Source organism: Leptopilina boulardi, unplaced genomic scaffold (assembly GCF_019393585.1).
Source record: "Leptopilina boulardi isolate dan_hultmark-lab unplaced genomic scaffold, ZJU_Lbou_2.1 LbouV2_5, whole genome shotgun sequence".
Lineage (NCBI taxonomy): Eukaryota > Metazoa > Arthropoda > Insecta > Hymenoptera > Figitidae > Leptopilina > Leptopilina boulardi.
The window spans coordinates 543,756-567,903 of record NW_026137994.1 but is presented as its reverse complement, the minus strand read 5'-3'; the positions used below and the strand labels follow the sequence as shown (position 1 = coordinate 567,903).

General features: G+C 27.7%; 5 protein-coding genes and 2 long non-coding RNA genes across 8 annotated transcripts in view; 3 read left to right on the top strand and 4 right to left on the bottom strand.

Annotated features, from left to right (window-relative positions):
• LOC127289701 (piwi-like protein Siwi) overlaps positions 1-24,148 on the bottom strand; it is a 138,792-nt gene that overhangs the window by 11,145 nt on the left and 103,499 nt on the right. The gene's annotated exons all lie outside the window — the stretch shown is intronic.
• LOC127289716 (uncharacterized) overlaps positions 1-24,148 on the top strand; it is a 41,178-nt gene that overhangs the window by 2,294 nt on the left and 14,736 nt on the right. The window lies entirely within an intron of this gene.
• Positions 404-995, bottom strand: LOC127289711 (probable dual specificity protein phosphatase DDB_G0283417). Its single transcript, XM_051317820.1, has one exon. It carries the CDS (start codon positions 993-995, stop codon positions 420-422), a length of 576 nt encoding a protein of 191 aa, XP_051173777.1. The 3' UTR covers positions 404-419.
• LOC127289708 (tRNA pseudouridine synthase-like 1) lies at positions 878-4,592 on the bottom strand. 2 transcript variants are annotated; one of them, XM_051317815.1, is made up of 6 exons: positions 4,447-4,592; positions 3,937-4,062; positions 3,545-3,679; positions 3,010-3,159; positions 2,540-2,774; positions 878-1,269 (listed from the first exon to the last, which is right to left on the bottom strand). In XM_051317815.1, exons 1-6 carry the CDS (start codon positions 4,491-4,493, stop codon positions 1,036-1,038), a joined length of 927 nt encoding a protein of 308 aa, XP_051173772.1. In that variant the 5' UTR covers positions 4,494-4,592; the 3' UTR covers positions 878-1,035. The 2 variants fall into 2 exon arrangements, with proteins under 2 accessions (XP_051173772.1, XP_051173773.1); XM_051317816.1 differs by lacking the exon at positions 3,010-3,159.
• LOC127289706 (uncharacterized) lies at positions 6,491-8,176 on the top strand. The gene is made up of 2 exons (XM_051317814.1): positions 6,491-7,141; positions 7,219-8,176. Exons 1-2 carry the CDS (start codon positions 6,734-6,736, stop codon positions 7,864-7,866), a joined length of 1,056 nt encoding a protein of 351 aa, XP_051173771.1. The 5' UTR covers positions 6,491-6,733; the 3' UTR covers positions 7,867-8,176.
• Positions 8,339-9,577, top strand: LOC127289715 (uncharacterized). The gene is made up of 2 exons (XR_007844208.1): positions 8,339-8,822; positions 8,939-9,577. It is a non-coding gene; the product is annotated as an uncharacterized LOC127289715 (long non-coding RNA).
• Positions 11,360-19,924, bottom strand: LOC127289704 (protein Tob1-like). The gene is made up of 3 exons (XM_051317809.1): positions 19,082-19,924; positions 14,977-15,894; positions 11,360-14,803 (listed from the first exon to the last, which is right to left on the bottom strand). The coding sequence occupies exons 2-3, from the start codon at positions 15,759-15,761 to the stop codon at positions 14,266-14,268; spliced, it is 1,323 nt and encodes a 440-aa protein (XP_051173766.1). The 5' UTR covers positions 15,762-15,894; positions 19,082-19,924; the 3' UTR covers positions 11,360-14,265.

The window sequence follows — 24,148 nt, the reverse complement described above, 5'->3', positions numbered from 1 at the left end:
GATAAATATACTCTCATTGTTACAAAATGTTGTAAATTTCGATATAAATTTTTAAACAATAATCGTAAATTTAGATAACATTTCATTTAATTTGTAAATATATATTTTGAAAAAAAAAGAATTATTCACGAAACTGAAATTTACAATTATTTAATTATAATTTATAAATAATAACTATTATAATAATTATAGTAATTAAGAAAAATATTTTTAATTTGTTTGGTAAAAAATGAATGATTTTATTGAAATAAAAAAAATGTACTATCATTAAAAAAAAAAAACACTTTATTAATAAATTAATCTAATTTTCTTCAATTACAAATTGACATTTTTATCGTGAATAAACATTTTTAAAATATCAAAAATTAAACATGACATAAAAAATATAAAAAAACTTTTCTTAATCGTCGAAAAATTTATCAAATTGATGAAAATTTTTTTAATTGTCTCACAAATCCCTCATTTGGTTTAATTCGATTGCGAACATTTTTCACACGTTCAAATGCAATGTCAAATGTTAATTTTTCCCTTGCCATTAAATAAGCAATAACAATTGTTGGCGAACGTGAAATTCCCGCATTACAATGTACTAAAATATTTTCAAAACAACGTTTTTTATCAATAATTTCCAAACAATATTTGACAGTTGGAAAAATATTACTTTCCGGTAAATCAAGTAATTCACTAAAATAATATTTAATCCCATCAAATTTCACTGGTACTTGAATACCAATACTGAGAATATTTTTTATTGAATGTTCGCGAAGAATTTCCTCACTAAGACACGGATCCTGTGAACTTAAATATAGACCGGAAATTATTTTCACTATTTCAAAATCTGGTTTTGTATCGACAACAAATGAAAGACCACTTTCAATTTCGCATTTTTCACCATTTTCATGAATTAAAAATTTACGTCCACTTGTATCTGTGTAAATTGTTTTACACGACTTGAGTTGTTGTTTTTTTTTAGTTAATAAACTTTTTAGATCCATTTTTGAAAAAAGGTGGTGGTAATTTGTATTCTTCTTTTTTTTAATAGTCAAAGTCAACGGAGCGTAAAAATTCTTTTTCGTTATAAATAATGGTATTTTCTTTGAGTTCCTCGGGATTATATTCGACATTCACTAAATAAAGTCCATTTGCTGGTACTGTGGCAATTCGTGAATTCCAACTGTTTTTCGATGGCACTTGAAGCATTGTTATTAATTCTTTTTCGGTAATTCGCCCGCTAGCGAGGCCAAAAAGAGCGCCGACCATTCGTCGAATCTGAAAAAAAAATAAATATAATTTTCCTTTTTATTATAAAAAGATTTTTTGAAAATTTTATTCTGCAATTAATTAGATTTTTATTATTATCCTTTTCTTATTATTGTTAATTAATTACTAGCAAAATTACACGCGCGCGTCCAACTTTAATTGCAATGGTTATTTTAAAATAATAATAATAATATTAATAATAATAATAATAATAATAATAATTCTGCATCAATGGAGTAATAAATTAATAATAGGTATATTTCTAATTTTCACGTTATCATTTATTTATACACAGAAAAAAATGAGTTTGATGTTATATAAATAAATAAATTTAAGTAAAAATTTTAAAATATAAATATTAAAATATTAGAAATAAATATTTTTGATAAAGTCAATGTTCGATGAATTTTTTATAATCTTTCAAATTACAAAAAATTAGTTATGCTAAATATTTTTTTGTATTTTTTATAAATATTTCGTTGCAAATGAAAATTTTAAAATGTTTTTTTTTCAAAAAAATTAATTAACTGATAATTAATAAATATTAAAAAATTATATAATCAAAAAGAAATTTAAATTAACAGAAAATTATTAATTATATTTTAAAAAGTATTAAGCAATTAAAAAATATTTAGAAATTTTGAAAAAATAAAACCTAAAAAAAATTTGTAATGTTTTAAACTTTAAACTTAAATTAAAAATTAAAATCAAATTGAAAATTTTTTAAAAAAGCAAACTATTTTTATATTGTTTATAGATAAAAAAATATAACAATTTAATAATTAATAATAAAAACAAATTAATAATAATAAATTTATGAATAATAATTTATAATAAATAATAATGAATAATGAAAAAATAATGAAAGATAAATAATAATTATAAGTTAAAATGTTCTAATTATCTGTAATAATCATTATATTTAAAAAAATGTATATATAATATAATAAATTTATAAATAATAATAAAAATTATATTATAATTGAAATTTTTTTTTCTATAAATACCAAGTAGGAAATATACTGGTGCTGCACACAATGAACAATATTTTTTTTTACTTTAAACTGTCACTTACAATATATGACTTAATTAATGACGATGAATAAAAATATCCGTCGTGTTAACCATAAAATATTACGAAATCAAGAATTGTCAAAATTTTAGAAAAACAAAAGGAACAAAATACGACTAACTTCAAGTGTGGACAGACGGAATGAATGAATGAATACGAAAATTATTATAGTTAATTAATTAATTAATTAATTAATTAATTATTTACCTGATTGTGGACAAAAGATTTTCCTCTAATTATAAGATGCCAATAATCAAAATCTTTCACATTTGGATCAAATGGAACAAGTGGCATTGCCTTTTCCAATGTCATTTCATATAAAATTCTTCTATAAACCTTTGTCTTAATTATTTTATCTTCAACTGAAAATGTTCCAAAATCTCTTAGTCCTACAAAATGTTTCATTCCATTGCGAAGTTTCTCGATATCAAATTCATCAAGTCTGTGCAGAAAAAAAAAGGAAAATTTATAATTTCTGTATAATAATAAACATTATTATTAATAATTATGAATTAATTAGACGAAACAATTACATTTTATTATAATAATTATAAAAAAATTCTTTCATTTTTATTCAAACAAAATATTTTTTTAAAAAGGTCAAAAATGTTTAATAAATTATAAATTAATTTAAAAATAATAATAATAATTTTCAAATTACTCTCGTAATATCTTACCGAATAGTTGTACTTCTATTCATTTCGGAAATTGGAGATAAATTACGTATTTCGCTATTTTTTGCAACTGCAAAACGAAAATAATACGTACGCGATAATGCAGAATGTCTCGCGTGAAATTGTTTTGTAATTGGAATACATTTTAATATCCTGGGGAAAAAAAATTAATTCTAAGAACAGTGGCAAAAATAAATATTTTTAAAAAATCTAATTTATACATCCATAATACAAAGAAAAGAAAATTATTGTGTGATTGAAATTGTTTTTCTTTAAAGACATTTTTTAAAATCAAACAATTTTTGAAAATTTGATTTTTTTTTTAAATTCAAATTTGTTTTTTAAATCGAAAATGTTATAGAAGAAAGAATAAAGAAAGAAAAAGAATAAAAGAAAAGAAAGAAAAGAAAGAAATAAAAGAAAAGAATAAAAGAAAATAAAAGAAAAGAAATAAATAAATAAATAAAAGAATAAAAGAATAAAAACATATACTAATCCATTAATATTTAATGAATAAAATAAAATATATTTTTTTTACCGTATTTCATGTCGACATCGCAGTAAATGACGATTTAAAAAACGTGTTAACGATTCTGGATGATAGAAAAGTCCTAATTTATTTTCTAATTCTACGTGAGCCGCATTAAAAAGCCCATGCACTCCTGCATCTGTTCTAAAAAATGTACAATTGAATTAAAATTAAATAATAAATAAAAATAAATAAATAAAAATAAATAAATAAATAAATAAAAATAAATAAATAAATAAATAAATAAAAATAAATAAATAAATAAATAAATAAAAATAAATAAATAAAAAAAATAAAATATATATAAAATAATATAGTAATTAAAAATGTTATACAATCAAATTAAATTTAAAAAAAAACAATTAATCAGAGAATGAAATTATATTTTTGATTGTTCTTACCTGCTTGATGAAACAAATTTATGATTAATAATTTTTGGTTTTACTGCAGTAAATGCTGCCTCAATAGCTCCTTGAATACAATCAACATCTAAAATATTACTATTTCCTGATTGTCTTTGAAGTCCTCTAAAAAAAATTAAATTAAAACCTTTTTTCGAATAATAATAATAATAATAATAATAATAAAAAAATAATAATAAATAAAAAAATTTTAATTGTTAAAAACAAAAAAAACAGCGTAAATAAATTTTCAATAACATAACCTCAAAATCAACTTTAAAATGTAATTGTTCTAAATTAAAACAATTAAGACATTAAGGACTTTAAAAGCAAAATGTAAACAATTAATAAGACAAATAATAATTTATACTTTTTGATTTTTATATGTGTTTTAAAAACTAGGAACCAATAAGAATAAATAAAAAATACCCCCAGGGTTGACGAAATTCACTTTTGAATGAAATTTTTTTTTTAAATCGTTTGGTTTATTAATTTTTGATAAATTATTACCTATAACGATGTCCAAGGTAAGAAAAAAATAATAAATATCGATTCATTTTTCTCCGTTAAAGAAAAAGAAAATAAAAGCACTTACACACAAATTTTCGATGTACACTTGCTGATCTAACCAGAGTTCGGTACGTAAGATACTGCTTCAAGTATTGGGATCTGAAATACTGCGATACGCCATCTGGTGACGACCTCGTTGTGTCAGCCATTTTTCGTTTCATCCTTTATAAAATATATGTAGAAGAAAGAGATAAAAAATCAAGATGGCTGACGCAACGAGGTCAGTTTCCCCATAATTCCCTATGATTTCAGATCCCAATACAATTTACATGGTTTTCTACAAGTAGTTTACCATGTAAATTACACCAAAATCTTGGATTTTCTTGGGTTTTTTTTATACAGTATAATTAAAACCATTAAAAGTTCAGATTTATTGAAATTATCGATAATTCATAAAAAAAAAAGTTTCGTGGTAGCTGTGATGAAAAATATAAAATATTTAAAAACATGGGTATAACTTTGTCGTCTGCTAGGCGCGGGAATTTTAAATAACATTTAGATAACATTTCATTTAATTTGTAAATATATATTTTGAAAAAAATAATTATTCACGAAACTGAAATTTACAATTATTTAATTATAATTTATAAATAATTAATAACTATTATAATAATTATAGTAATTAAGAAAAATATTTTTGATTTGTTTGGTAAAAAATGAATGATTTTATTGAAATAAAAAAAATGTACTATCATTAAAAAAAAAACACTTTATTAATAAATTAATCTATTTTCTTCAATTACAAATTGACATTTTTATCATGAATAAACATTTAAAATATCAAAAATTAAACATGACATAAAAAATATAAAAAACTTTTCTTAATCGTCGAAAAATTTATCAAATTGATGAAAATTTTTTTAAAGGTGCTTATATACCTCAAATTTCGATCAGATGAACATTATTTCTGGACCGTGAAAATGCGTGAAAAGTCATTTTCACGGCGGGTATTTTTGAATTGTTTTAAACAAAAAATGTTTTTTTAAGAAATATAATATTAAATAATTGTTTTAATATGTAAGAACACTTTAAAATAGTGATAGAGAGATGATTTGATTAAAAAATTTAGCAAATTTTGCTTTAAAACGTTTTCTGCTACAAGAAAGTGTAAAATGACGATGTTTGTGAAATGGTTTGTACAGTGCTTCTTCCTTGTTAGTGTCTCTCAGAGTTTTGTTTATGTTATGTCGGTTCTTTTTAACTTGTAATAAATAATGAGTGCTGAAAATAAATCGGTAAGTTGAAATGTTTATCAAATAAATTTAAATTCAACTAATTGTTTCGAATAACTGAAAGAAACATGTACACATGTACACTGTACAAACCATTTCACAAACATCGTCATTTTACACTTTCTTGTAGCAGAAACGTTTTAAAGCAAAATTTGCTAAATTTTTCAATCAAATCATCTTTTTATCACTATTTTAAAGTGTTCTTACATATTAAAACAATTATTTAATATTATATTTCTTAAAAAAACATTTTTTGTTTAAAACAATTCAAAAATACCCGCCGTGAAAATGACTTTTCACGCATTTTCACGGTCCAGAAATAATGTTCATCTGATCGAAATTTGAGGTATATAAGCACCTTAATTGTCTCACAAATCCCTCATTTGGTTTAATTCGATCGCGAACATTTTTCACACGTTCAAAAGCAACGTGAATGGGTATAACTTTGTCGTCTGCTAGGCGCGGGAATTTTAAATAACAATCACTTTTTAAAAAAAGTACAAACATTTTATATATAATGAATCAATTAATAATTATTAGTAATTAATAATAAAAATAATAACAAAAGGAATATATTATTAACATGCTGAAAAAAATATATACACAATTATTTTTTTTAAACAACAAATTTTCATGCATTGTGAAACGAACTTAAGGTCACACGATCTTTAACAGAAAAAGTATCTTTTTCTCCCTCGGGAATACAATCTATTCTTTTGTCATTGTTTATGGATTCAATAATAATGTTTTGACAGGGAAAAATCAACGCCTGTAATAATTCGTTTTTCAACTTTTTTTTCTATATATAAAAAAAAAAAAAAAAAAAAATATACAATAATCAAAAACGTTAAATTGTTTTTCATTTTATTCAATATACGAGTTTTTATTATTACGAAAGTGTTTTTTATATAAAAGTGATTGTTTTGAAAAAAAAGTGTATTTTTGTGTGCGTGTGTGTTTGATTGTGTCAAGAAAAAGAAAAAAAAAAAAAAATAATGTCAAGTTCAGAGGATGATGTAAAATATATGCCACCGGAAAATTTGGAAAGTGGTGCTACACCATTATTACAATTAAAATCAAAAGAAAATTATGATGCAGCATATCAAAATTTTAAAAATTGGCGTGACACAAAATTATTATTGACCAATGAAAAATCATTAATGTCATATTTTCAATTATTAAGCGAAAAATATAAACCAACAACATTGTGGGCACAATATTCAATGTTAAAAAATACAATTGGTGTTAATGAAAAAATTGATATAAGCAATTTTAAAGAAGTGACGACTTTTTTGAAAATTAAATCACAAGGCTTTCAAAGTAAACGATCAAATATATTTAAGCCTCAGGAAATTTGCAATTTTATCAAAAGTGCTCCCGATGAATTTTATTTAGCAACAAAGGTAATTATATTATTTATTCAATTATTGATTATTATTAATATATTTATTATGTAAATAAAAAAAAATAATTTTATTAGGTTTCTTTAATACTTGGAATTGCGGGCGCATGTCGTTCTGATGAATTAGTGAAATTAAAAACAAAAGACGTCGAAGAACATGGACAAGTACTACTTGTAAAATTATCGGGAACAAAATATAAAAAAGGACGTTCATTTACAATAACACCCGAATATTCTCAATTAGTTAAAGAATATCGTAAATTACGTCCAAAGAAAACGGAAACCGATCGTTTTTTTCTTAATTATCAACGTGGTAAATGTACAGTTCAAGTGATTGGAAAAAATAAATTTTCCAGTATGCCAAAACAAATTGCATTGTTTTTAAAATTAGAAAATCCCGATTTATATACGGGACATGCATTTCGACGAACAGCCGCCGCAATACAAAAGGAAGTTGGTAGCAATATTCTCGATTTATTACCAAATAATGACAATGAAATTAATACAAGTCAATCATCACAAAGAACAAGTGGAATTCAACAACAACAACATATTGATAATAATTTACCATCAATTAAATTTCAAGAAGTTTTAATTCCTTATCAAGAGGATTCAGATGCTGATGATTATGATGATGCTGATGAAATTGCTCCATTAAAACAGCCAAAATTGGAAATTGACTTTGAATTAAAAGATGGAAATGATCCATTGGAAAAAATATTTTGAGAAACAATTGTGATAAATAAGTAAATTATACTATTGTAATTAATAATTAATTACTATTATTATTATTATTCTAATATTAGTGATCGTTTTTTTAAATTATTTTACTTTTCCCCTTTTTCGTCATTTCGGTACTTTAATTGATTAATCAATTTATATTCTAATAATTCAGATTTAGAATGATTATTGTCAATTAGTTTTGAGGTTTTTTGAAAACTTCTTTTCAATGCAAATTTAAATTTAGAAATAAAAAATTCTATAAATTAATTAAAATAAACATAGATGAAATAATAAATTATTTATTTCACAAAAATATTAATATTTAATTTTATTAACCTTTCTCTTTTATTTATTAAATTATTTCTTAAAATAATAAAAAAAAAATTTATTAAATATAATATTACTACATATAGGTAAATTTCGATTTTGAATTGATTTATAATTAATTTTTATTAATTTAATTAGTAATTAGCCCAATATGCATAATAATAATAGTTTTAAAACTATATTTAAAAATTATTCAGTGTTTTTTACCCAAATATTTACAACTAAAACAACAAGTGTTTGTGTGTGTGTATTTTTATAAGGAAAAAAACTGATAAAAATTTACAACAATTAAAATCAAAAGATACTTATATGAAGCAACTTATCAATTATATAAATTATGGAAAAAAAAATGAAAAATTATCACAATAACAAATGATGAAATATTAATGAAATATTTTCAAGAGATGAGCGAAAAATATAAACCATCATCAACTATGGTCACGTTATTTAATGTTAAAAAGAACAATAAATATTAATGAAAAAATTGATATAAGTAAATATGAAAGAATAGTGGCATTTTTAAAAATTAAATCACAAGGATTACAATGTAAAGAATCGAATGTTTTTAAACCAGAGGAAATAAGTATGATTTTATCAGAAGAGCACCCGATGAATTTTATCTAGCAATCAAGGTAGATTATTATTATAATTTAATAAAATTATTAGAATTATTATTTTTATTGTTATTTTATTATTATGTTTATTTAAAAATAATTAAAATTCAATCAATTCTAAAAAATTTTTTCAGGTAAAACGGATGAATTTTTAAAATTAAAAACAACTGACGTTAAAGCACATGGAAAATTTTTATTAATAAAAATTGCTGGAACTAAATTAAAAAAAGGACGTTCATTTACAATAACACCTGAATGAATATGGAGAGTATGTAATTGGTTTTTTTGTCAATTATTAAAAAAGGTAAATGCACTGCTCAAGTAATTGGAAAAAATAAATTTCCCGCAGTATGCCAAAACAAATTGCATCGTTTTTGAAATTACAAAATCCTGAATTATAATCGGTCGATTCAATTCGACGTTCTGCAACTGTTTTACAAAAACAAGTATTCTTGATTTAATAAAAATTAATGTTGTGAAAATTAGAAACAAAAAAACACAATTAGAGAAAAATGAAAAACAAAAGAATGTTGCTGATAATGTTGATAATAATAATAATTTATCGTCAACTAAATTCCAACAAGTTTTAATTTAAAGAGAATTGGGATGATGATGATGAGAATGACGAAGTCGTTCTATTGAAACAACCAAAATTAGAAATTGATTTTGAAATAAAAAAAAGAGGAATCCACTTGAAAAAATGTTTTGAAAGACAATTATTGATATATAAGTAAATTATATTTTATTATAATAAAAATAATTGTAAGTAATTATTTAATTAATTTAATTAATTAATTTAATTAATTTATTTAATTTAATTATAATTAATTAGTCTATAACATAGTACAATTTTAGTTTTTTTAAATATAATAAATCAAGTTTTTTGTTCACAGAGAAAGTAAAAGGCATATTTTTGAAAATTTATTTTTATAAAATATAAAAATTGAAGATATAATTTCAATTATTTTAAAAAATTGACTAGAGAGATAATTTTAACTTTATTCTTCATTTTTATTTTATTTTTTAAAAAAGATAATTTCAATGAAATATAATTCAAAAATTAATTAATTAATTAATTTCTATTATTGCAGAACAACATTTTTAAAATAAAAAATAATAAATTTATTTCACAGAAAAAAGAGTAATATTCATTTTTAAACAAAAAACTTTTTTTTAATTTTAATTTTTTTAGATTATTTTTTAAATGAGAAAAATAATGCAAAAATTAAATATTAAAGAGTTTTCATTAAAAATAATAAATTCGTTTATTATTGAGAGTTTCTTTCATCTATATTAATAATAATAATAATAATAATAATAATAATAATAATAATAATAATAATAATAATAATAATAATAATAATAATTCAATATTACATTAGATTTTTAATAAAAAACAATTTAAAGTTAAGTTATACAACATTTCAAAATGTTTGAACTGATTTTTTTTGTCTTTACAGGGTGTCTAACACGGATTAAGAAAAAAATTCCCTGACTCCTCCGTGACATTTTTTGATTTTTCCCTGACTTTTTAATAACCTTATTTCTGCTTTCTTTGGACAAAAATATGGTTATTGACATATTTAACAATAAATTAATTTCTAATGGTGCCCAAGAAGCACGTAATATATCCTCAATATCAAGGTAATATTACACGTGAGATTCGTAATATAACGCTGTAATATTACAGTAATCTTACAGTGATCTTAAAATGTCCGCCTCAAGGTTTTCATTAAAAATAATAAATTCGTTTATTATTGAGAGTTTCTTTCATCTATAGTAATAATAATAATAATAATAATAATAATAATAATAATAATAATAATAATAATAATAATAATAATTCAATATTACATATTGAATATTTCAATATTACATATTACATATTCCCGGTATATTAACCGGGAATATTACTGTAATATTAACGGTAATATTACAGTAATATTACAGACTGATTTGAGTTATTCATAAAGCATAAAAAACGTAAATATATTATAAGTCAATTTGGCTTGTTGGTAAAACTCTGGACTCGTGTGCTTTGAGTTCGGGGTTCGATTCCCTGGATGGGTAGATTTTTTTCGTAAAGAAATGTTCCCATAATATTACTGTAATATTCTCTTGTAATATTACCTTAATATTACGGTATAATATTACTGCAATATTGCTGTAATATTACCTTAATATTAGCGCGTAATATTACAGTAACATTACCGGTAATATTACCTTGAGGCGGACATTTTAAGATCACTGTAAGATTACTGTAATATTACAACGTTATATTACGAATCTTACATGTAATATTACCTTGATATTGAGGTTATATTACGTGCTTCTTGGGTGGTAACAAACAATTTTAATTTTTTTTTAGAAATTTACAGAAATTTCCCTGACTTTGAATGAAATTTTCTGAAATTCCCTGACTTTTCCCTGACCGTTAGACACTCTGCTTTAGGTTTTTAATATTTGAGACATACGTCTTCATATGGCATTATATTATAAATAATAAATAATAATATTATTTTCAGGAGAGTGATATGGAAAAAGTAAACAACATATTTGTTCTAACATGTCTTATTTATTTATTCAACGAAATAAAATTTGACTCTTTATTTATTTATTTTTTTTTTCTTCTTTTCTTTACTCGAATTTCATTCAGATAAAAAGATTTTTCATTTTCGAGAATAAAATATATATGTGTAATGCGGAGTGAAAAGTGTGTTCATAAGAAAAAAATGAACATCCTGATATATATATCAAAGTAAACTGTCAAAAAAAGAGTAATCTTTACATTTTTTTTTTTTTTTTTTTTTTGGTACTCTCTAAAAATTACAATGTATCATTTTTTATGGCTTATAATATCGGATCTGCACATTCCGCGATCATCGTACAAAAATTATATGTAACTTGCTTGAGGTACGCCTATGCGCGCAAGAAAGGAAAGGTACAACAGCGCCACTTACATTGCTACGAACACACCACTCTACGTCTACTGCATTATTATAAAAATAAAATGTAAAATCGTACCAAAGACGAGTTTTATGAACGGTACAAAACTAAGCGTTAAACGCGAACGACTAATTTCGTAGCCTTCGCATTAGATCCCTGTCTTTTTTTTTTTTTTTTTTTTTTTTTTTTTATCTTTCACACATTTTCTTTTCCTTCTTTTTTTTTTTGAATTAAGCTACACTTTTTAACGCATACTCATTTTTGAACCCACTTTCCTCAGGGCGCTACACCTATGATTAGGGATGCGTTACTTAAAACGACTCCAGTCCCTTATATATAGGCTTGCCGCATGATTCAATCTTCGGCATTTTTTTTTTTTCAACAACTTTTCAGCTGAGTTTCTACCGTTCTGCAAAAACTCGCCGAAGTAAGTGCATTTGCATTTATCATACGTAGGCTCTCTACAGATATATCGTTATTTTCCGACTATACCAGTGAAAAAATAAATTATTACGCGTTGGTAATATCTGTGTCGCTGTTCCAAGGTCGGCGTTTGGCGCTTGGTCCGCATCAGCGCATGGAGACAGAAACTCGACTTTTTTTTTTGTTTGTTTCTTTGTGTTTTTTTTGCGTATACATCTATATGTCGATAAGTACCATGCATCATTGCGTAACCATCTCACCAACCATTGTTAATAAACGCCACGAAATTTGTTTTTCATTCAATATGTTCATGCCCGCAAATATAGTTGAACGAGATTTTTCCACGAATCTTGGATCGAGTTTATTCTTTAAATTCTCTTTAACATACACACATACTTTCTATAATAGGTGGTGATTTCACGAGCACTCGCGCCCAGGATGTGGAGTGCCACGCGTCTTTGCTAACATACTTTTATTTTGGTATATATAACACACTCGGTATCAAATCTTCCAAAACTGAGATCGTTTTGAGTCGACTCGGGGAAGAGATCGACGATGCGACAACGTGCGTGGCTCGCTTATCCGTCGACCACGGCTCGTTCACTTTAATTTTTTGTCAAAGGACTAAAATCTCAAGTGTTTATTAAACAATAGATCATTTAAGTTATTGTTTCAATTTACAAACGTATTGTCATTGAATAGAATCTAGAAAGAATAATATCGAGAAACATAACGAAAGTGATATGAAATTATACACTCAATTATTTAATAACTAAAAGGAAATCTAACCCCAAAATTACTATATATATACTCTAACCATTTTCACCTTAACAAACAAATAATGTTTAAAACTAATTTCTAAAACAAAAATATAAAAATTCAATTAAACCTAAAAATTAAGTTATATAGTATATAAAAAAGATATGTTTTAAAAAGAAATTAATATCACAAAAAATTTTAAAAATATACAAAAAATACTATACTCTTAATATTGCGCTTTGAATTTTGAGGTCAATTTTTATAAGGAAATACACAATCGATTCACGAAACAGATGCATGCATAGGCAGATCTTAATGGTGCAGCGTCTCCATTGGGACCCTAAGAACAAGCGTTGCATACACGTCGCGTTGGTTCCCATTTAGTTTAGCATTGGTGACGTTATACGTCTAGAGTTTTCAAATGTTCTTAGGGTCCCATTAGAGGTGCGCATTTTCATAAATAACAATACGTTTGTGATTAAAAGATGAGTCCACAATAGGCATCTAAAAATTCGACTAAAGCTTTGAATCAAGGTCTGAACCAACCAACAACACTATTCGAACGTTTAAGTATACCCATTCTGGAATCACCCTAAGGCCTACGGAAAATAACTTTGTCAAACTCGTTCGTGAAAGTAAATTATAAGATAAAAAAGGACAAAAAAAACATTTGTATCCTTTTCAGTATACTTTATGTCTATGAACAAGTTTCCTGTATCAATTCTGCGTTGTTTTGATGCAGATATTTAAGTTAACTGGAAGTTGTTACCATAAATTTCGGCACTGTAAAATAAAATACAGGGCCTGTTTAATCAACACTTGTCTCGGCTAATGATTTTTTCCAAGCAATTAGTAAAATTATGCCTTTTCCCCTCAGCGAAATTCATCGATCTTATCTTTGAATTTTCAAGTACACCACCGATTCTAAAAGGGGAAAAAAGCAAGTATGATAGTGAACGTGCCGTGAAGTCGACCCAGTGAGATCAATTCGATCTTGGCCGAATTGGCTCTTGACAATATTGTATGTTATTCGCAACGAGGCCATTTAGGAATACAGGGAAGACCTCTGTGTGGTCTCTATTTATCGAGGTAGTCAAAGGGATTTTAGGTATAGTTGTTTGGACAAAGAGGTGTAAACACTTTTTCTCGCACATTCTCGCTATTAGTCTCTCTTTCTCTCTCTCTCTCTCTCTCTTTCGTTCATGCACACATTCATTTTCTCTCGACAGACTCTGTTCTTTTGTTTGTTAAAGAATTGAAGGGGGAGAAGATATTAGACCACCGAAAACGAGTACAGTGAGCGAGCTCGTGCTACTGAAAGTTTTGCGGAGTATTAGTTGGCCACAAGAAGATGTTGATACTGATTGGCCGGATAGGGCGTCACTACGGAACCAAGGCCGAAATTATTCAGACCCTCAACTAAATTAGTCTTGTCCTGCTGTTGGGTGACATTGGACGTGTTAGTGACATTGGCTGAACCAACGGCCAAATTTCCCGTTGTCTGTTGAGTGGTAGCACTGTTCATTGTTCCATAGAATTGGTGTCCAATCGTTGGATCCAAATAGGATGTGGGAAATTTGGTGCTGGTGTAAATGTCTGCCGGCAAATAACCGCCACTATGTCCGGACGAATCAAAAAGACTACGATGAGGAAATTGTGAGGGATTTATGTATGTTGGTGTGTGCTGTAAAAAATATGCACTTGGATCCGAGTGTCCTTGTACACCTGGGGAAAGACTGCGGCTGTTTGGTGATGTCTGGGAAGTAGGGAGGCCTGGTTGCTGTTGATGTTGCGGATGATGATGGTGATGGTGAATCTGTTGCTGGATGGCGCGTTGCTTTATGTAATTGGAAAACTCAGTGGGCGACATTCTGTAAACAAAAAATAGATTATCAGCGTGTTTCTGAATCAATTTTTTTCGGGGAGGTTGAGGATCTTTTCTTGGGAAAGGTAGCAACGGTTATTGTTTAAAAGGTTTGTAATTAGATATTAAAAGGACACACGAGCGAAATAAAAATTAGGATTTCGGGGAATGTAAACGTACCTGTTGGCCCTCTTGCTGCTGGTCTTGAGTTTTGTACTGCCGAATTTTGTTTGGGCAAAAGTGGCTGTAGTGAATGTGAGGGGAGCAGTGGATCTGGGTATGAAACTCGGCCCAGGACTTGGAGAGCTCTTGAAGGAACTTGAGAGAGGAGTGGGTGATGGCGCCGAGGACGAGCCGGAGGCGTGACCATTCTGTTGATTATTGCTATTGGAACCGTTGCTTGTGTTACTGCTGCTGCTACTGCCGCCACCATTGTTTTGACCTCCATTGTTGCTGCTTCCACCCAATGAATTTGGAAATGGCGATGTTGACTTGGGACTCAAGCTAAGTCCACTAAGTGATGTGCCAACCGATTCAATTGGTCGGAAACACTGGGCCTCAGGATTGAAAGTTTTTGTAACCTCACGATCGGCTGATGAATCCTCATGTAAATCGGCTGACTCAGAGTAGAGGATTTTAATGACACTTGTTTCGCCAATTCGATAACTGACCTCACCAGGATCAACCCACACGGCCAATTCAGCTGGTAAATTCTCAAGAATATCCTGAATTGGGACACCACTTTCTTTGGCAGCTCTCTCGAGTACTCGATCTATTGGATCACCTGTCTTGAGACATCTGAAGGCCGAACCCTTAAAGGGCTTTTCTGGATACCAGTGACCCTTGAATTTGTCCTTTAAGGCTTTCTCCAATTCCTCGCCAAATATATTAACACGTCGCCGCGGAAGTTTGTTGTACAGATATGATATTACAAAATTTAGAGCCACTTGCACTTCAATGTGCATTTTGGGCTAGAAGAGCAGTCAATTGTCAGGCAATATAGAAAGCTCTGCTGCCCCAACTAATCGGATATGCAGGTTCGCGTTTTGTTTCTCCAACTCAATTTTTTCAGTCCAAATAAGTTGTCCTCTATTCAATCTGTAAAATACAAAGTAATGTCTCAATTAGTGACTCAATAAAAAAAAATAAATGTTCAAGATTAGAGACGGAAGTGTTTTGTTAGAACTTAATTGAAATGGACTTTTGATTAAAGTGGGTCAACTTATTTAATTTTCTGTTGACTAAAGTAAGGGCCTAGTTCGTTACGTTAAAAAATGTTTTTTAAACCTTCGTTCGCGGCGAAGGAATTTTTTAACATTTGGATCATGTCCAAGATTTACAGTCATCATCTCGATTGCGCCATTTCGTGCACAAGTTCATAACTCTCTTCTCCGGGTTTTATTTTTAATCGTTTTGTCTTTGGCACAAATAGATATATTTTTGCAAGAGTCCAATCCTTTGGAACTATAAACATGTTATTTTTTAATAAGCTTTTTTCGCCCTCTCTCTCTTTCTCTTTAAAGAATATATTTTTAAAACCTTTGAGCTTTTTTCATATGTATGTTATTTGCAATTCACTTTTCTATGTTTTGTCACACTACTTGGGTTGTAGGTTCCAGCAGTTTGGTGTAACATAGAACCAGAAAACGTGTCAGATCAATACAGCGCAACCTCAGTGGAGACAACTCTGCTCCAGATAACAAGTCAAGTATATGAATGTACCACGTGTGTATGTATGTATGTATGTAGTACTATTTTTTTTCATTATACGAAATTACTCACAATATGACTACTCTAATTTAATTAGAAAATGGGTTAAGAAGTACAATGCTTATTAATGAAAACTTTTCTTGTCTTTATATTTAAAAAGGTCAGATGAAAAATGTGTTATTTTGAATTATTAATAAATAAATAAATTTGAGATTCAAACGAAATGATGAAAAATAAAAGGAAAAGAGATGGAAAATAATTCTTTATACGCAAAAAGGAAAATAAATTTTGTTTTTTTTTTTGAGAAAGGGGTGAAAAAAAATTCGTTTTATATCGGAAACAAAAAGGTGGATTTTTAATCACCTTTTTTCTTCAATTTGAAGTCATTTGCAAGACATTTCTAGACTTTAAGCCCCGTGACCTGTATGACGACCTACGCAAACTGAATCTGAGTGAAATCAGAGTTACAAAATTAGACCATCATTGCATATTGCTGACTAATTCTCAAAAATAAACGATCAATTAGAATTATGCGCTCTTTCTCTATATCAGTGAAAATTGTTATTTGAAACCTCTATTTCCAAGTGTTGATTAGAAAAAAAAAAAAAAACCGTTAAGATAACAAGTTTCACATTGAAAAATTGAAAGACACATTTAACGGTAAATCGTTAAATTGCAATAAAGAACTATTTGAAATTAATGTGATTTACGTGACTATATTTGAATGCTTTGTTAAGAAGCTCAATTTTAAATTTTCTTTCTAATTTTACATTTTTTTTTACTTATTTTGATCACTTTTATCATTTCTACTCAATTTTTTTTGGAAAATAAATTAAATCGTTATTTTACTAAAAAAAAAACTTTTCCATTTATATATAACTTATATAATTACTCTGATTAGAAACATAGTTATAAAAAAAGGAAACTTTTTCATTGTCATTAAAAGTGAGCAGCATCCAGACATTAAATAAGCGAGGTGTGCCTTTCTTATTTATCAATTATCTAATCAATGTTTCGCTTTCACACGAAACTCGTGGCAAATTGTTGAAAGTTCCACTTTTGGTCGGGAAACAATATATATTTATATATACTATATACATTCCGTAATTTATAGATTTGAAACAAATTTTTAACTCGCGCAAGGTCAGAGGAAAATAGAAACGTCATTTTTAATTTTCTTGGACATTTAATTTTATAATAACAATGATTGTCAGAAAAGGAAGAACCTTGAAATTTACAATACAATTTTTAATTATATTTATTATATAATTACGCAGGATATTAATTAATATATTATATATATAATTAACGGCATTAATACAATATGTGTATAAATATAATATATAGAAAAAATGTAAATGTAATGGTAAAATTTTTTAAAATTGACATTTTTAAAAATAACCCATCTTTTTGGAACGAAATAAACTTGTTTTTAAAGAAAAAAAAAACCCTTTTTTAAAAATAGAATGAAACTTTTTTAAATAGAAGAAAACTTTTGAAAAATATCGAGTAATTTTTAAGACATTTGCAAATATGATATATATTAAAAGAGAGAGAGAAAGAAAGAGAGAGAGAAGATAATTTTAGCAGAGAAGTGCTAAAATAACTGTTTTTTATGACGCAAAAGAAACAAAATAAAAATTATCAGAATTTTTTTTTGTCTCGACACATATATTTTATGGCTTCAACGGTCAATTTAACCATGAATTACGTAATATACAAACAATACTCGTGAATAAAATCAATAATTTATATAATTTTCATAATGTATATATATAGAGAGAGAGAGAGAGAATTGCACGAAATCCGCGAGTTACTTTTTGTTTCTAGGTCAAATAATTTGTATTTCGTTATCGTATTGATCTTCTTCACGTTATAAAATGGAATAGATAATAGCGAGGCTAGCATATTTGAAATATATATTTTTTTAAAATCTCTTTCTTCTCTTCAAACTGTTTTTTAACACATATCTCAACAACTTTTGGAATGTTTCGAATTAATTTTGTTGTCGTTAAAAAAAAACATATTTTCAAACGTGTTACATGGCAATTGGTTCTCTTATGTTATATATCGATAAGAAAAAAATATATAAAAGCAATTTTGTAAGAGTGTCCTATTTTCTTTAAACATAAAACTATTCCCGGCAAAAACTGAATTGTTCCGGATAAGATATATATTCCTTTCCCGCACTGTACCCCCACAATTTAAAATTCATTCTCCCTTTTCAAGAAAGAAAGATTTTTTTTCACAAAAATTCGAAATATTATATAAAAAACGAGGAAATTTTTGTTGTAATGAAATTAATTAAAGAAATTGCAATTTTTGTCGAAAAGCGTAATTTTTGGCCCAATTTTTTTTTTTATGGCGCAGTAGACCAGAAATGGAAAACAGGGGCGTTGGATTTGGCAAGCATGGAAAAGCGGGAAATTTAAAACAAAAAAAAAAAAATTTAAATATGTAAAACAAAATTTGAGGGAAAATAAATTTTGTTTGCCTCTTTCTTTACTAATATGCCCAATTTACTAATTGTAAATACATAAAGTAAACGTAAGTTCGAGAGACTTGATATACTCACGTGTCACAGTCAGGCGGTTACGTCGAGCCTCACGATGTGTATGTTCTCCTCTCAACGTATATATTTCTCTCTTCTCTCTCTCTATATAGTTGGAAATTCCTCCTCGCGACAAAAATGCGGCTGTTTATGGTAGTTTGTCACAACTCAAGAAACACTTTCCGTTATATATATTTTATATCCAATAAGTATTGCAATAAGTCGTCCATATAATATCAAATATTGTTTTCTCTCGTTGTGCACATATGCTTCCTCATGCGTGCATTATAAATTCTGCAATGACTTTGATCGTTACGGATCGGGCTTTTTTTTGGGGTGGGGCGAAAAAGAGAGAGAGAGAGAGAATGATGTGACGAGACGATATCGGGGTGGGGCGGTTTGCGATTAGGAGAGAGAGAGAGAGCAAGACAGAGAGAGAGAGAGAAATAAGGTGCTGTTAAAATACACCAGCGGGAAAATGTTTTCTTTTTAAATCACTCACTATTTTTTTATTTCTTTTCAAAAATCAAATAATTTTTCACTATTAATTTTTTCAAATTCACAAAAATTTTACCAAAATTAAAAAATTCACTTCCTTTTTGATATGAGTATTATTATTATTATTATTTTCACGCACGCACTAGATGATAAAAAAGTAAAAAAGAAAAGTTGGGAGATAGAACACAAGAAATTTTTGAGAGCGTTGACAAAATTTTGTTCCTCTCGCTTTTTTTTTTTTTTGAATTTTGTTTGGTTATATTGTTTCAAGTGTCGCGCGAGAGAGAGAGAGAGAGCACTGTTTTTTTTTTTTTTGGCCTTATCTCTATTCGTGGTTCAACTCCCCAGCCATATTATTTCGCACGCGAGTACCGCTGCGAGACTGGAACGGTGGGGTTTCGTGAGGAGGCTTACATAGCCTGGTAGTCAGCGGGGGGGAAAGAAGGGCATAGAGAATGGAGTAGCGCGGGTCACGCAGGGGGTTGCGGGGGTGGTATTCTATCGCGCACGAGTAGTAGAAGTCCTGCTATCGGTCTTGGCTCTGCCAACTTGCTACATCGAAATTTTTCCCCAATGCGTTACACACACATTTATGCAGATACACCTACTACAACTAAAAAGCACATTTTCTCACACAAAACTTGTCACTATGCATGGAAAGGTGCATATTGCAATATTGCAACGCAAGCTCGCGGTGATATTCTATGTCAATATTGAGGCAATATAATGATAAGCTTAAAATTATATTAAAGCTTGAGGCACGATTTAAAAGTTCCGCCTTGCATTGCAATATTCAGTTTTTCCATTATATACTCTTGGGCGATTTTTAAGGGGGGCGACTCTTTATTATGTCAAGTGGTATACACGTCAGTCAAAATTCAATCAGCAGACCTCAATGACACCTGATTCGAGGTCAATTTGACATGGAGCCTGTAGAGCTCTCGAGTCCTCTTTTTACCTATACTATTCTTTTCTTATATACCTATGCGAAATTTTATATAGAAAAACATTACCTCACGGAAAAAAAGAAAAAGTAACTTTTACTACTTTAAAAGTAAAATTGAACCTGTCCGAAGTTTCTGCGCATCTCTGGCAACTTTTACTCCAAAAATAGTAAAATTTACTTCAGAAATATAGTAAAAATTACTACGGAAACAGTAAAATTTACTACAGAAATAGTCAATTTTACTATTTTTCGAGTAAAAGTTGCCAGAGATGCGCAGAAACTTCGGACAGGTCCAATTTTACTTTTAAAGTAGTAAAAGTTACTTTATTCGTTTTTCCATTTTTCTCCGTGCTGAAATCGATGTATATTACACGGAGAAAAAGAAAAAGTAATTTTTACTACTTTCAGAGTAAAACTGGACCAACTCGAAGTTTCTGCGCATCTCTGGCAATTTTTACTCCAAAAATAGTAAAATTTATTATTTCTGTAGTAAATTTTACTGTTTCCGTAGTAAGTTTTACTATTTCTAGAGTAAATTTTACTATTTTTGGAGTAAAAATTGCCAGAGATGCGCAGAAACTTCGAGTTGGTCCAGTTTTACTCTGAAAGTAGTAAAAGTTACTTTATAAAAGAAATCTTTTTTCTCCGTGTAGGAGCTTTTGTAAGATTTCGTATAATAAATGTTTTTTGTCACTCTCAGTGTACACTGTAAAACAAAAGGTAATTAATTTAATACCAAATTTAGGCACTAAATTGTCATTTGGTTTTAGTTTGATATACCTAAAATTGGTACTAATTTAGTACTTTCTTTTTACAGTGTAGGGTAGTTACACTGCAAAAAGTTGGTATCTTAATACAAGATGTTAAGACGGAAATGGTAACTTCAATTCGCTTTCATCTTAGAATAAGATGTTAATTTTAATATTTAGATGCTTTATTCCTATTATAAGATCTTAAAATAAGACACTTTAAATAACTAAAAAGTTACTACCAAAACGTCTTAAAAGTGACTACCAAAACATCTTATATTAAGACACTTCTTTTTGCAGTGTATTGATATGCTTTTCACCAAATATACAGTCTAGTACATATTTGGCGAATGTGCCATTTGGGCTGAATTTTGTATATTTAATTATTATATTATTATAATTTCTATATATTTCTATAATAATTATAAAAACTATATATAATGATTCAAATGATAATTAAAATCAACTCTACTCTTTATAAGATATACCGCATATATATAAATAGCATTATAAATAAAAAGTGAAATCAGTTTTTCACTGAAAAAAGGTTCACTGTTTGACCTTAGCTCGTTATTCTAAAAAATATTCTTACTAGAGAAACAATATTATTATATTACAAGTACCGTCAACGAAAAAAATGTTAACTTTTAATTGTTTTTCCAAAGGAAATATTATTTTATTTTAAATATATATAACCACTGTCAATAAAAAGAAGTTATAAAAAAAGTTTGAAAGGAAACAAATAATACGCTGCAGAATGTTAATAAGTGTTATTCATTATAAAATAGAAGATCCACAATTTCTTGGCGTTCATATGAAGACCGACCGATTGACAATAAGTCTATATAGGAAAAAACACTAAACTATATACATACTCTCCTTTTGGTATTTCTTTCAAGATAAGAATATATATACTTATTTTGAGAGAGTATTTACCTTAAACTACAAAACTTTTAATATAGCACATCATTTGAAACAGGTGAAAAATTTCAAAAAACTGAGTTATAATTCACCAACAGAAAATTAAGTTCATGTTGTACTATATATATGCATATATATATATTCGTGTTACCAAGTAGCCGAGCGGTCAAGTTCGAAACAAGGCGTTACACAATGTACAAATTTATTGCATATCCATATCAACTTTTATGCATAATAATAAAACTTCATTGTACAATTGAAAACAAAGGAATTATGAAAATATTTTTTAAAAAAAAATTCGAAACAAGGAAAGAAAAATATGTAGAAAAATTATTTTTTTCTTCGTTTTAAAAGTTTTGATGACAATAATAAAATTTTCAACCATAAAAATGGATTAATGTAATTAGAAGTTGAACCTAAAAAATGGAATACTAACACAGAAAATTAAAAGGCATTAAAATAAGCTGCAACGCTTATTATTTTAATCCAATTTTGCTTATTTTAATCCATTTTGGCATTAAAATAAGCAAAATTGGATTAAAATAATAAGCGTTGCACCTTATTTTAATGCCTTTTAATTTTCTGTGAAATTATATATATAGAAAAACTATAATTCATTTAAAAAGTGAATTTCCTATATGTATTAACGATGCAAAAACGACCTTAAAGTAAGGCGAATGTTGGCTCGACTCGATTCATCTGCCACGTAATCAGCATGTTCTGTTTGGACGTCAGGGCCGTGCCAACGCACGTACTCCTAATCAAGGTTTCAGGAGCTGGAATGCTCCGGTTTCATCGCGACGACAATGTTCACACACACACACACACTGCGTGTATGAGAGAGAGGCTCAAGCATCACTAATTATAGACATCCATAGTTGTTACACATTTATTTTCACTAAGAAATCCTCTAAAAATGTATCTCTAAAATTAACGCCTTAGTGTAAAACATTTAATAATAATAATCATTGATACTTTTGCACCTTCCAAGTCGTATTTTTCATTCTCAACTATTATAATTATTTTTCAGCTTTGTAAATGTAAAACGTTCAATTTGGATACATATGTGATAGTTGCAGATCGATTATTTATCAATAGTCCTATTTCTCGGCAATTTTTATATAAACATCATGTCATGTAATCACACGTAATATGTAATGCATCACATATGTAATACAATTTATCGTGTGTAATTGCATAATATGTATGGTATTGTTAAAAATTATGATTGGTAATGCTAAAATTTTTATTGCTATCAACTTTTTTTTAGTAACAAGAATTTCTTGATTCTATAATTTGACCTACATTTTTGCTTTAAAAGATGAGCAAAATATCGTCTTTTAAACAACTTGTTGTTTTGCGAACAAAAATTTTCTTCAATTTCTATATCTACAAAACTGCAACCATGGTTTTGAATTGAAACTCATAAAAGCATCATCAAACTGTGTATATGTATTCGAAGAGTGTCTCTCTGAATTTAAAAATTTCGTTAAATAAAGTGTATGTATAATAATTGAGCATACGGAGTGCATTCGCGGCAAAGATGGATTATCGTTGAAGGTTCGAGGCTAAAAGCTTGAGCTCGATAGCTCGGCCACGGTCACGAGGCCTTCGAGCGTGTACGGGACGGCGTTACGCAACCGCACAATAATTGTTCCTATAGAGTTGCGAGCATAAAATGCATCGCGCATGTCGACTGCCAAGTCTAGCTTCACTGATGATGGCAGCCTACGTCTGCACATAATCGTCAACTCTTCCTTTGCCATACGTATATATGTTTCTCAACACAAACGCCCAGATATACAAAAAAATTATGAAAAAATATCTCATAAATATCATGAAATATAATCAAATTGACAAAACAAAATCATTAAACGAAATTTGCCCTGTTTTAAATTTATACATATATGTACTGCTGTGTTTCTCGAAAACACGGTAGTTTACATATATATGTTATGTAATTGAAAAAGAAGACTT